General features: G+C 39.0%; 1 protein-coding gene across 3 annotated transcripts in view; it reads right to left on the minus strand.

Moving 5' to 3' along the window:
* The window catches only part of Ankib1 (ankyrin repeat and IBR domain containing 1), a 102,047-nt gene that overhangs the window by 19,862 nt on the left and 69,109 nt on the right, over window positions 1-13,076 (minus strand). For all 3 annotated transcript variants that reach the window (XM_021162020.2, XM_021162019.2, XM_029477841.1), the window contains exons 9-10: window positions 12,478-12,644; window positions 7,516-7,604 (exon numbers count right to left, since the gene is read on the minus strand). In XM_021162020.2, coding sequence (XP_021017679.1) covers window positions 7,516-7,604; window positions 12,478-12,644 — 256 coding nt within the window. The remainder of the gene's footprint in view (window positions 1-7,515; window positions 7,605-12,477; window positions 12,645-13,076) is intronic.

Consider the following 13,076-nt stretch of genomic DNA (forward strand, 5'->3'; position numbering starts at 1 on the left):
ATTTCAGGAAGCAGTGTGAAGTCCTTCACGACCTGACCCATTCACTTGGTAAGCTTCGCTTAAGGATTAAGGATATGTGGCTCAGTGCTTGCCCTATACCAACTTTATAAATTTCTTCTTAAATTCAATTTACTCTGCTATAACTTGAGATCTGTAATTTTAAGCAAAGCCACAGTTTTAAAAGATTCTAGGCATTTCATTTTAACTGCCTCCTAGCAAATTTTGTTTTGTTTTTGTTTTTTGTTTTTTTTTTTTTTTTCAAGACAGGGTTTCTCTGTGTAGCCCTGGCTGTCCTGGAACTCACTTTGTAGACCAGGCTGGCCTCAAACTCAGAAATCCGCCTGCCTCTGCCTCCTGAGTGCTGGGATTAAAGGCCACCACGCCTGGCTGCCTCCTAGCAATTAAAAAGGTAAAATTAAAATGTTGTTTTCCCTGTTAGATCGGCAGGGATCTGCAGGTTTTGTTTTCTTTTCTATCTCTAACTGCACTAAGAAGCCTTACAAATGATGTTAGGAGTCATTTAAGAACCCTGTCCGTGGCCCATTCAAGTCAATGCTCTAACTGCATGCAGCTTCTGAAAGAAGCTACAGTAAGGTTTTAGCTGTACTGTTTGAAAGGGACATTTACCCAATCCACAGGTATGAGATGACAGAAGCAGGACAGCAGCTGGGGATGACTGGCCCTTAGGAAGTGGCTGTGTCTATGAAGCAGAGGGGCTGGGTACTAGGAGTAGCCTTTCCATGGAACCTAGCAGCTGAGAGGGACTGTTGTGCTACACTGACCTGAAAGAAACATATATATGCTTGTATCCACAACATCACAGCACCTGTTGTCAATTGCAAAATACTGGCTTTTAATTCTACACAGCAAAGAGAGGCAACAGCAGTAGTGAGGTGGTCAGGCCACGTCAGTTTCTACGTGAGAGAAAATGGTTGGCAGCAGAACTCACGTCATTTGGTGAGGACAGACATCTGAGAAGGAACTTAGTATGGCTACTGTGGCCAAGCTGTGGAGGCAATGCAGCAAAATCTAAACATATTTAAAACACCCAATTCTTGTTTAAAAGAAGGGGCCTTTCTTCTCTTTTCAACATCAACATTATTTTTAGTTTAGAGGCTCTAGCATATTCTTATGATCGTATTGTTCATTGTTGGAATAAATAGAGCACAAAGCCACTCAAACAAAGCCCCTGTGTGATGTACAACACAATACTTCGCTTCTACTCTTGGAGAAAGAGTGCTTCTAACTCTATTGCAGGGGGTTCTATGATGGCAATTATACCTAGGAGTTGACCAATTACTATTACAATAAAACTTCTGGGAAACTCCTTCAACTCTCAGTCCTCCCAACCCACTCTCTGGACACTTGTGATGCATGTCTGTCCAGAGAGCCTTCCTAGTGCCACTGACCTTCAAAGTCTTCCATTAACCTCCTCACTTGTATATGCATATTACATATGTATAATATATGTACAATATGTATAATATTACTTGATCTTGTTTTCTTAATAATTTGATGTGCTAGGCTCTTGTGTTAAGAAATATCAGCTTCATTTAATAGTGCCAGAATATATAACAATCTAAACCTATTTAGTAGAACCAAAATGTATACAGTGGGTATACACATATATACACTTGTATACAGACCAACACACACACACACACACACACACACACACACACTCGAAAGCTGCGTTTAAAGATTGGTTTTTAATAAAACCATTTGAATGCTATTCTACCACCAATCATTTAAGAATATATAAATTATCTGCAAATTGTATAAACTTACCATTTTATCACACAGTATAACTATATCTACTTCTTGCACTGGTTAAACACAAGAGAATCAATTTAGTGCTTTAAAACACTAATCAATTGGTTTTATGGAAACCTCTGAACTGATTTTTTAGTATATTTCTAACACTTTTTCTCATTAATTTGATTGTGTCACTTCTTTTGAATTTCACCATTTAAGGACTAGAAACCTGGACCTGAGAGAAAACAATTCATGAACTTATAAATGTGTGTGTGTTTAAAGAAACGCTTATGAGAGCTGAGTGTGGCGGTGCCTGAATCTCAGCTGAGGAGGCTGAGGCAGGACAAGCATCAGTGTCAAGTCAGTCTGGAGAAGTTAGGAAGAAATTGTCATAAAATGCTTATGTGATTTTATTATATTTTCTGGAATAAGATACAAAGAAAAGTCCTTGCAATACAAGGACATGTCAGCATTCAGCCACATTTGGTCATGCTTTCCTTCTTCCGAATCTCACTTTTACAAATCTGATGATGGGTAGGACTTTAGTGTTAGAGCTGCCTTGCTCCTGTCCACTTTAGCCTGGTGGATATCACACACAGACTCACACAAAGTGGCCTGCATCGTAAGCCCTGAATGTGACACAGTGTGGAGAGAAAACACCTTGGCTTTTCTTTCTCTTGGAAACTGGGATTCTCAGAGTAGCCGGGGCTTTGTTCCTTTCTGTTAGGGACTTCTAGGTGAACATTGCTTCTTCTATCCTGTTTCCTAACATTCTTCCCAATTTTCCATCTTTCTGGATCAAAATCTCATTCAGACAATTCAATGGTTATTTTAAAATTTGCAGTCTATATTTGGCCAACAGAAATATTATGCACCCCATTTGCTAATCTTACTCTTCTTTCTTCCTCTTACCACAGGATCCTTATCATGTGCAAAAGTACTCTTCCCAAGGCTCACCACTAACCTCTTCTCAGCCTTGGCTTTTACCCCTCCTTCCAGAATAGAAACTTATTGTGGGCCTGGAATAACTGACGCAGTTTTAATATGGTAAGGGGCAGAGCTGTCCTCCTCTGGAGGAAGGCAACTAATTTAGGAAGAAGAGGAAATTTACATGGCTCAGGGAACTCCTGAAAGTTACAAGATTCACAAAGCTCTGTCCCCAGGGTTATATCAGAAGTAACAGTTGCTGGGGAGAAAAGACTTTCCAACCAGCTGATCTGTGTCCAAGCTGTGAAGGAACCCCAGAAACACAGCTTTTAAGTCATGGCAAACTGGGGTAAACTTTCTTATGATACAGCTGCCTTTGAACCCTCCATGCTCCTATAAGCAACCCCAATAAAACCACTGTTTCACTAAGCTAGTTTGGGGTTTTTCCTTCCTTCTTTCCTTTCTTTCTTGTTTTCCTCATTTACATTTCAAATGCTATCCCCTTCCCTAGTTTCCTCTCCAAAAATCCCCTATACCCTCCCCTCTCCCTGCTCCCCAGCCCACCCACTCCCACTTCCTGGCCCTGGCATTCCCCTATACTGGGGCATAGAATCTTTGCAAGATCAAGGGCCTCTCCTCCCATTGATGGCTGACTAGGCCATCCTCTGCTACACATGCAACTAGAGACATGAGCTCTGGGGGTACTGGTTAGTTCATATTGTTGTTCCTCCTATTGCGCTGCAAACCCCTTCAGCTCCTTCTGTACTTTCTCTAGCTCCTTCATTGGGGGCCCTGTGTTCTATCCAATAGATGATTGTGAGCATCCACTTCTGTATTTGCCAGGCACTGGCATAGCCTCACAAGAGACAGCTATATCAGGGTCCTTTCAGCAAAATCTTGTTGGTATATGAAACAGTGTCTGGGTTTGGTGGTTGTTTATGGGATGGATCCTGGGTGGGTCAGTCTCTGGATGGTCCTTCCTTCAGTCTCAGCACTGAACTTTGTCTCTGTAACTCCTTCCATGGATATTTTGTTTCACTTTCTAAGAAGGAACGAAGTATCCACACTTTGGTATTCCTTCTTCTTGAGATTCATGAGTTTTGCAAATTGTATCTTGGGTATTCTAAGTTTCTGGGCTAATATCCACTTGCCAGCGAGTGCATATCATATGTGTTCTTTTGTAATTGTGTTACCTCACTCAGGATCTTTAGTCTGTCATACACACCCCTTCTGGGCTGAATAGAGATCTGGTCACATACATGATACAACATGTAATACTAATTACAAATCTCCCAATAGTAACTCTAACCAAGAAAATAGAAGAAAGTGAAGATATCACCAGATGGAAACTTTCCCATGCTCATGTGGCAATAGGATTAACATAGTAAAAATGGCCATTGTACCAAAAGCAATCTGCATACTCAAGGCAACCCCCAATCAAAGTTCCATCATAATTCTTCACAGATCTTGTGAGGACAATTTCCAGCTTCATATGGAAACACAAAAAACTCAGGATAGCTCAAACAATCCCAAATAATAAAAGAACTGCTGGAGGGATCACCATTCTTAACCTCAAATTGTACTATACAACTATAGCAATAAAAACAGCATGGCATTGGCACAAAACCAGGCACGCTGACCAATGGAATCAAAGACCCACACATAAATCCTCATACCTACGAACACCTGATTTTGACAAAGCAGAAATACACACTGGAAAAAAGGCAGCATCTTCAACAAATGGAATGAACTATGTGAGTGAAGGTTTATAAAGCCAAATGAGATGGTTACACAACGGATTACAAGACGTTTCCTTGGGGGATGGGCTGTCTATTTGCACTCAATAGAAAAGACAATGTCAGATCAAAGTGGCGTATAATACTACATACCCAGGTCCAGTTTGATGGACCAGTGTGTTTACTGGGGATCAGCTACAGAAGCATAGGCGATTCAAAGGCAGCTGGGGCACCAGAAAAGCCAGATAAGCATGGGTGATGACTGAAGAAAGCTGCGTCTCTCAACTTCTACTGCACAAGTAACATGCAAGCTTCCTGTGGGGCCCTCAATGGGAAATGTTTCTCTTGTGGTGCTGTTTGGGGAAGCTTAGCTGGAGTGCTCTTCTGGAGGAAGTATGTCCCTGGCTATGAGCTTGGAGAGTTTAAGGCCTTGTTCCACTCCTAGTTCATTGTCTTTGCTTCATGCTTGCTGACAAGATACAAACTCTGAGCTTGTTGCTCCAGCTGCCATGTCTGATGCTAGCTGACATGGTATGCCATCATGGACACTTAGGTCTCTAGAACACTAAGCACAAAGAAAACTTGTTTCCCTCTCTTGTTTGCTCATAGTGCTTTATCACAGCAATAGAAAGTAACTAATACAAGTCCTTTAAAAATAGTGTGCCCCAATACTTGCTTTACATTTCAAACCTGTTCCTTGGACCATATTCTGTTTTGGAATAAACTAGTGTTGTAGACATCTTGTAGCATAGCAATTTTCTAAGTAACTAGGAAACATGTTAGATTTAAAGCAATGATACTGCACTGAACTTTTTAAAACTCCCTGTCCACTTAAGCCCACCTTAATCACCTTGTTAAGCTCTCAGAGCCTCTCTCTCATCTAGATTTTGTGCAGTAGTCTCAGGGTGCACTCACATGCTAGCATGTCAGCTACACCATGGCTTGAGTACGCCTCTCCTAGTCCTCAGTCTATTATAAGTCTGTCCAGGGTCTCTATAGGCAGGCTTGTTCTGCTCCTTTCACCTGACCCTGGTCTCAACACTAACCAGCACAGCCCCACTGCCCACTGCGCCATCCATCCCACACTGCAGCTCTCAATTTGCAGTTGTTGACTATGCCATGTTTCACAAAGCTACTTCACCCTGTCCCTTAACATGTTCCATAAGAACACTGACATGGTTTTAAGTATCCGGTTCACACACCAAATGTGTCACCCTCTCCTAGAGATGACTGACTCCCTCCCCTACAACCCATCACAAGAATAATACTCTCACAATATTTATGACACTTATTTAAAACATAAATGCATGGTATCTAAACCTTACATTCTAACACAAACAGTACTTAAATAAAGAAGACAGCATTTAAAATAAATTACTAACTATTCTTAATATTTCTACTGAGTTTGAGGCAAGCACTTCTAGAATCCCACTGGACATCTCCAACCACGTATCCTGTGATTACCACACAATCAAATTGTGTATGTCAAGGGCCATTCTTCTTCCTAGAAGGCATGTCCTTTATCTGAATTTGCTAACTCTGACTAATGGTCTAGCTTGTGACACAAAAGCTCAGCTTCTCACACACTGGTCTATCTGTCCTTAAAGCTACCCTTCTACAGCTACTAGTATTCTGATAAAAATGCTTGATAACTTTATATCCCATTTAAATAATGTACTTCATGGCTTATTCTATTAAGAACAAGTAACATTCCAACTCCTCAGACATAATGAACCTCAAGGATCTACAGTACTCTCACATAACCCAAGCCCATAGGTCTCCCCACTGCCAGTCTCTTTCCAAGTGATACTCTGATGCAAGCACTAATGCCTAGAACCTACCTTTGCCTCTGCAGAGAAGCCTACACTCAATTCATAGTTCATCTCTTTCAGGAAGACGCTGTGATAGTCTTTTCCTTCCACTCCTAGTTAGTTGTTCTCATGTTTATTTAGCTTTGTGTTATAGGCTATATACTATAGTCTGACAGCTTCTCCTGCTTGCTGCCCTTCCTAAAGGTTCTCACTGTCTGTATTATGTGCTTTGCTCTTCAGAGCAAAAGGTTCAGCAAGTGAATTCTTGATCCTGATTTGCAACACTTCAAACTAAGAATTATCTAAAAATAGAAGAAATCTTGGTTTATATTACTTTAAAATAAAATGTATTCCTTTTTTAAACACAGAAATTGCTATTGGGAAGAATGTAAAAAGGAATCCTTCAGAAATTCAGAAAATCTATTCTCTCTCCTGAAATATGCTCTATGCCACTCAATCCAAGTGCCATCTCATCTGCAAAATGGGATTACTAACATCACTTTGTATCCTGTCTATCCCAGAGCAAAGCTAATGTGTTTACGGAAGTCTCAGTATCTGAATCAAGTGAGCAGGTCTCACAGGGCCTCACAGAGACAGCAGGGGCAAGCACAGGGCCTGCACACGCTGGGATGCACTGGGAGCAGTGTGTCTCCCACTCTTTCTTTCCCTCCTACTGGGTTGCCTCACTGCCTTGTCTTAAGAGTAGCTTTTGTTGGGGTGAGGTAGGTTTGGTTTTCTCTTGGAGGTTTGCTCCTTTCTGAAAAGAAACTAAGAGCGAGGGGGGCTGGGAAGAGTAGAGAGAAAAGAATCTGTAGTCAGTATGCATTGTATGAGAGAAGAATCTATTTTCATGAAAAAAATTCCAAGAAAATGGAAAAAGAAAAGTTTTAATATTTAAGTAAATATATAAAACCTCAAAATAGCATAAAATTAATTTCTTATTCATAACTGAAAGTTTCAGGGAAATACATTTTTTTTCTTACTACAGACCATAAATTTCATCTCACAAAGGACAGAAAAACAAGTTGGCTCACTCAAGGATGAAAAGGGCTTTCTGGGAAGTTTAAACATGACCTTCAGTTGTAGCTGAGGCTAAAAACTTTGTTAAAAGTGAAGATATGCTTGTGGTTTTGCCCTGTATAAACCCACCTCTGAGGCCAGGGTGAACATGGGGCCTGGCACTAGTAAAATTGAAAATTCCTCTTAAATGAAGATTATGAGAACTCTAACATTATCTTTGGAATGCTGGCAGGATATGTAGCACAGTTATGTGGAATTCCACTCACGTTCTTCTGGTTTCATTTCGGTTATCTTTTGTAACCAGTTTTTCCATGTTTGGCAGTCACAAGGCTCATGTGCTTCACCAAGGCACTCCCTAAGAGACAAAACAGAGAAGTCACTGAAAAATACTCCTCATCACTATGTGGATAAAAAACTGGATGGTAAACACACATCCAATTGAAAAAATTAAGGTACAAATATGATATGAAGCATTTCAAAAGAGATTTTGAGAATGAGAGTCCAAAGAGAACTTAAGAACTGGAATCTTTGGGCACTGCTGATGGAAATGCTAATGTTGATGCAGCTGTCTGAAGAGCAGGTTGGTGGTTTTCTATAAAGTGAGAGAGAATTATCATCCAACAATAATTTCACGTTAGGTGCAGTATGACTACTTGTTTCTTCACTGTAACAAAGCAACACCAGGACAGAAGCACCTTAGGGAAGGGTAGGTTTAACTCTGGCATACGGTTTAAGCAGATAAGCCTCATCACAGTGGGGAAGGTATGGAGGCTGGGGCCCCACCAGTTACACAGAAACCACCTACTTCCTCAAGCTGGGTCCACTTCATAGAGGCTCTACAACGTCCCTAAACAGTGTTATCAGCTCGGGAACAAGTGCTCTAACAAGTGACCTTCATTCTCTTAAGGAAAATAAGCCAGATTAAAAAAAAGATAAAAACTGCAGGATTTCACTGCCACTAAATGTAGTGTAGGCCAATTCACAGACAAGTAAAACAAAGCAACAGTTATGAATGTTGCTGGGGAGACAAAGAGCGAGGAGAGCTGTGTCAGAGTCATAGGGTCTTTAGGGGTCACAAAAGTTTTGAAAAAAGGTAAGATTTAGTGAGACTGGGTGTGTGATGCACCCTTTAGTCCCAGTACTGAGGCAGAGATGGGGCGGAGGCAGTGGCAGAGGCAGGCAGATGTCTGTGAGTTCAAGGCCAGCCTGGTCTATAGAGTGAGATCCAGGACAGCCAGGCTACACTGATAAACCCTCTCTTAAAAACAAACAGGTGAGAGGTGTTAGCTGCAGTTAGTGCAACTTAAAGACACTCAAACTTGCTGGGCCATGTAAAACAGAAGTGCATGTGCATACTCAGATCTGTGACAACTGCAAACTTTCACTACTCCTAGCACACAGACCCTCACCTCTATTAGCACAGCAGTAAGCAGTACATGCTATGGCCATGGATAAGCCAGTGTTCCTATTTGCTGCTTGAGAATTTATGTGGGAATGCAGAGTCTATATTCCTCACCATTCATTAAAAAAAAAGCCTAGTTGTTAATTATATCTCAAGGAAGCAGGAAATAATAAATCCTAGGATATAAAAAAGTTATATATTTAAAGCAACTAAAAGAAATGAGTGAAACTCATTATTATTAAACTAATAAGTATAAATTAGTTCCATTAAGTTTTTTTTTCACCCCTGGAAATTAAATAGCACATTCACTATCTTCTAAAAGGATCAATAATAGTATGTTGATCTCGTTGTCAGAATATATTCTGAGAGTAAAGTGAAAGAAAATCATGGAGGAAATCCCAACACTCGCAAATAGAATCTTGAAACAAAACAAAACAAAACAAAACAAAACACTTCTTCAAAAGGCTGCAACTGCTTATTGATACGCACAGATAGCTCTCTAAGGCTGTGGCATCAGATAGAGACAGAAGTTCTTCCTTTCTAAGAGTCAAAGAACAAAGGCTGCTTCTGGAGCCAGCCCAGTCAGTGAGATTTTTTTCAGGGTGTGATGACAATTTGTCTATTTCCAATGAATACTGAAAGTAGGTGTAAAATGAGACACTTGTAAGAAGCTACAGCAAAGACTGCCAAGTAGAAAGAAAGCCACAGTTGCTATTTAATGCTATCTTGAGCAGTAAGTCCAAGAAAAGAGGTTTGACTGCCCAAGTACTGTAACAATGGCTACTAGGTAGAGTAACTGGGTGATAATCTAGATTGCCAATATAGTCCTGCTAATATTATAAATGAAATTCTTTAAGAATTTTTGTTCTTCTGAGATGTAGTTTTGCTGTATAACTGGCTGGCTTCAAACCTGTGATCCTCCTGTCTCAGTCTCCTAAGTTTACAAGGAAGCACTACTATACCTTCTACCTAAAAAAAGTTTTTAATTGGTGATGGCTGTTTGAGATCTATTGAAAGTGTATCTCAAAGTGTCCATAGAACATGGTACAGAGGAGACTCTTGGCTAGAGGTATCAATGGAATGTCTAAGAAAGTGTATAGGTAAGAGGTTATAAAGAAAAACAGGCTTATCTAAAAGTCTTTGACCCTGGATGTTAAACTAATATCAACAAAACAAGAAATGGCCCTTTTTTGAAGATATGCTAATATGCACAACTGTCGGTAGAAATATAAAATGGCTCCAAGGCTCTGAAAAAAAAAAAAAAAACCCTTCTACTTTTACTACTTGATGAAAAAGTTTCTATCAAGAGGTAGAGCATTTAGAGGTCTGGTGGGGTGGGGGGTGGGAGTGAGGACATCCTTGTAGAGATGGGGGTGGGGAGGAGGTATGGGATATGGAACCGTCAGAGGGTGAACAAGGAGGAGAATAAAATCTGGAGCATAAATAAATAAATAATTTAAAAAAGAAGTTAGACATTCCAGTTATATGTCATTATAGAACCTTAGTAATAACCCATACTAAGTAAACTACATAAAAATACTCATTTTATAATTATTTACTTTTGCTAGAGTTCTGAGTCTTGAAAGCAATATTCTAAATAACCAAATGTATGCACACTGACATTTTGTTTCTTGGTGAAATTAGATATAAGTATCCAAAGATTTAATCACTTCCACTCAAAATTTCTGATTACAGTCAAAACACTTATCCTCTATGACTAAGAAGCAAAGAAAAAAAAAGGATTGTATATTAATGCCCACAGTGCTGGGGTAGACTATAAAGAAAACCCAGACAACTAATGTAGCAGACATATAGTTGAGTGATTACCAAAACTGAAAGGCAACTAGGTTAAACGAAATAATGTAGAATTTGAGTTTGTCCTTCATGAACCTAATTTCATTTCATTCAAGTCACTCACTGACTTTTCTTCTCCTTAGGCTGACATTCAGAAAATGATTCAATGTGATAAGTTCTCTGTTGTCCTTCAAATGATTTGCCAAATGTGATCTAGGCCCACGTGGCCTTTCCCAGATCCCAGTCTAGGATGGAATTCAGACCAGAGCCTATGTTCTGTCATGGCCTTCCATGGATCTGGGTCATTGACAGCCTGATATATCAGGGCAGCAGAAAGGGTAAATTGATGCATTTCTCCAAATGTTGAGACATTTACCATTCACTACCACACCCATGCTTCATTAACTCATTGTTCATGCTGTAGTTCTACTCTCATTTCTGAATTAGTGAGGCAGAGTCTGTAGCAGTGAATAATAAAAATGTGTAACTACAAAGATGAGAAATTTTTCTTTTAAATGTTTTGAAAATTTACCTTTAGGGCACATGAATAGAACTTATTGCTGAGAATTTTCTTGGTATTTTATTTTTTCTCAGTCTCATTTAGCCAGAAAAGTAGCAATCTGGTACTGTTTTAATTACTATATCCAAACTCTAGTAAGCAAACTTTTTCTGTAAAGAGGGAAACAATAAATGCTTTACATAACTATGTACCAATGATCTTTGTGACAACACCTCAATTTTGCTGTCACGACTTCAAAACAAATACAAATAATACATAAATAAACTCTCATAGAAGGTCTTAATTGTGCTTCAACAAAATTTCACTTTTAAAACTAGGTCTAGGTAGTACTTTCCTGACCTCTAACCTCCCACATATTTGCTTTAATTTTGAATAATAACAGCAGGAAACATACATGATGGGGTAGGGGTAGTTCCATAGCTGTGCCTTTTTACTATTAGCAGTGCTATGATTCGATCTTGACTTAGAAGACTAGAGTTTTAATCTTAAAATATAAAATATAAAGTATATTTTAGTTCAGCTGGTGAAGGCACTTGCTGTCAAGTCTGACAACCTGGATTTGATCTCTAGAACGCAGAAGGTTCAGGGAAAGAACTGCCTCCCACCAGCTGTCTTCTGGTCTCACATGTGCACTACGCACACTATCTATACACTGTGAGTGCATCCACACACACACAAATACAATACAGAGGTAACTTTGAAAAATTAAAAAGTATATTTATATAATATTTGATAATTCTGGAAATAGAAGGTAGAATACTTTTTCTGATCAACTAATTAAGTAAAACTTAATCTACTCTGAATAAAAGAGAATGGTGATTACTGAAAAACAAAATTAAATGAGCATGCTGAGTGACATCCTTTGCAATATTAATTCATCATGAGTTCAACCTTAGTACTTAGGAGGCACTAGAAGCTAAGCAAAATACAATATATTTAAAGTCAGTAGTCACATGCTCTTAACTAGGCTCACACTTTATAATCACCTAAAAACTCATTTTGGGAGAACCTGAAGTCCAAGATGAAAAATCTAGAAAAGACTGTTTAGTAATCCTAAGAAGCCTTGGCTTAGAACAGTTGCCAAAGGCTTATTTATAGTTCATGAAGACATGAAACTATAAACTTTCTAACCTACAGTCAGCAATTTTGTTATTACAGAGTAAGAAACAGGCTCTGGAATCAACAGTGGGTTTTCAATTCCATTTCTGCTGTTTCTGAGCAGTACACCACTAAGTGTCTCTAAGACTGAGTTTCCTTATGGATGACATGGATATGACAGTATGCAATCCAGAGCATTGGGAAAATAATTCAATTAAATAATATAATCACATTAAATAAGACTCAGTATGGTAGTAATATGTACACAATAGTTATGAATTGTTTATTACACTTTCTTAAATTACTAAAAATAGTACCAAGTACACTATAATTTAAACACCTGATTCGAGGTTCAAAGTATCTATAAAAAGTGTCAGCAAAGTGTTAAGGTTGATTCCAGCCTCTTATACTAACCAGCAGAAGAGGTGTCCTTTGCCGCAGTCCACAGCAGGGGCTCTTAGCAATGGGAAGCTGAGTGTGTCAGACCCAGATGGATTTGACCCCTGCTTTGTCAGTCTGACTGCTCTTTCACAGCCTGCGGTAGGACACCATTTAATGGCAGGATTATTTTCAACAAAGGCCTGTTTAAAAATCATAATAAAAGACAAGAAGTGATTTTAGCTGCAAATTCTAAAACAGAGTGTATTTCTACAGCAACTAAAAGCAAATAAAAGAAAAATACTAAAAACAGTACTGAAAAGTAATGTAGATACTTCAGAATCAAAAGTGTGGCAATTACCTTAAGTAATAGAATGATTTTCAAATCCTTTTTTATCTTTCATCTAAAAACCAGGTAAATGATAATAAGGTAAAAATGCAATTGTCTGCATAAAAATGTCTACCTTAAAAATGATTTGCTGTCAGGAGACAACAACCTAATGATTAGAAGGTGATCTTCCTGAGATGGGTCCACCTTGGATTAAAATCTATGATGGAGCTTTGGTAGGCAAGGCTCAGGAGAAATTCATTTTAGGAAAGATTCCTGCTATTAATCTGCTTTCCTGTTATTATCA

Source organism: Mus caroli, chromosome 5, assembly GCF_900094665.2.
Source record: "Mus caroli chromosome 5, CAROLI_EIJ_v1.1, whole genome shotgun sequence".
Taxonomy (NCBI): Eukaryota; Metazoa; Chordata; class Mammalia; order Rodentia; family Muridae; genus Mus; species Mus caroli.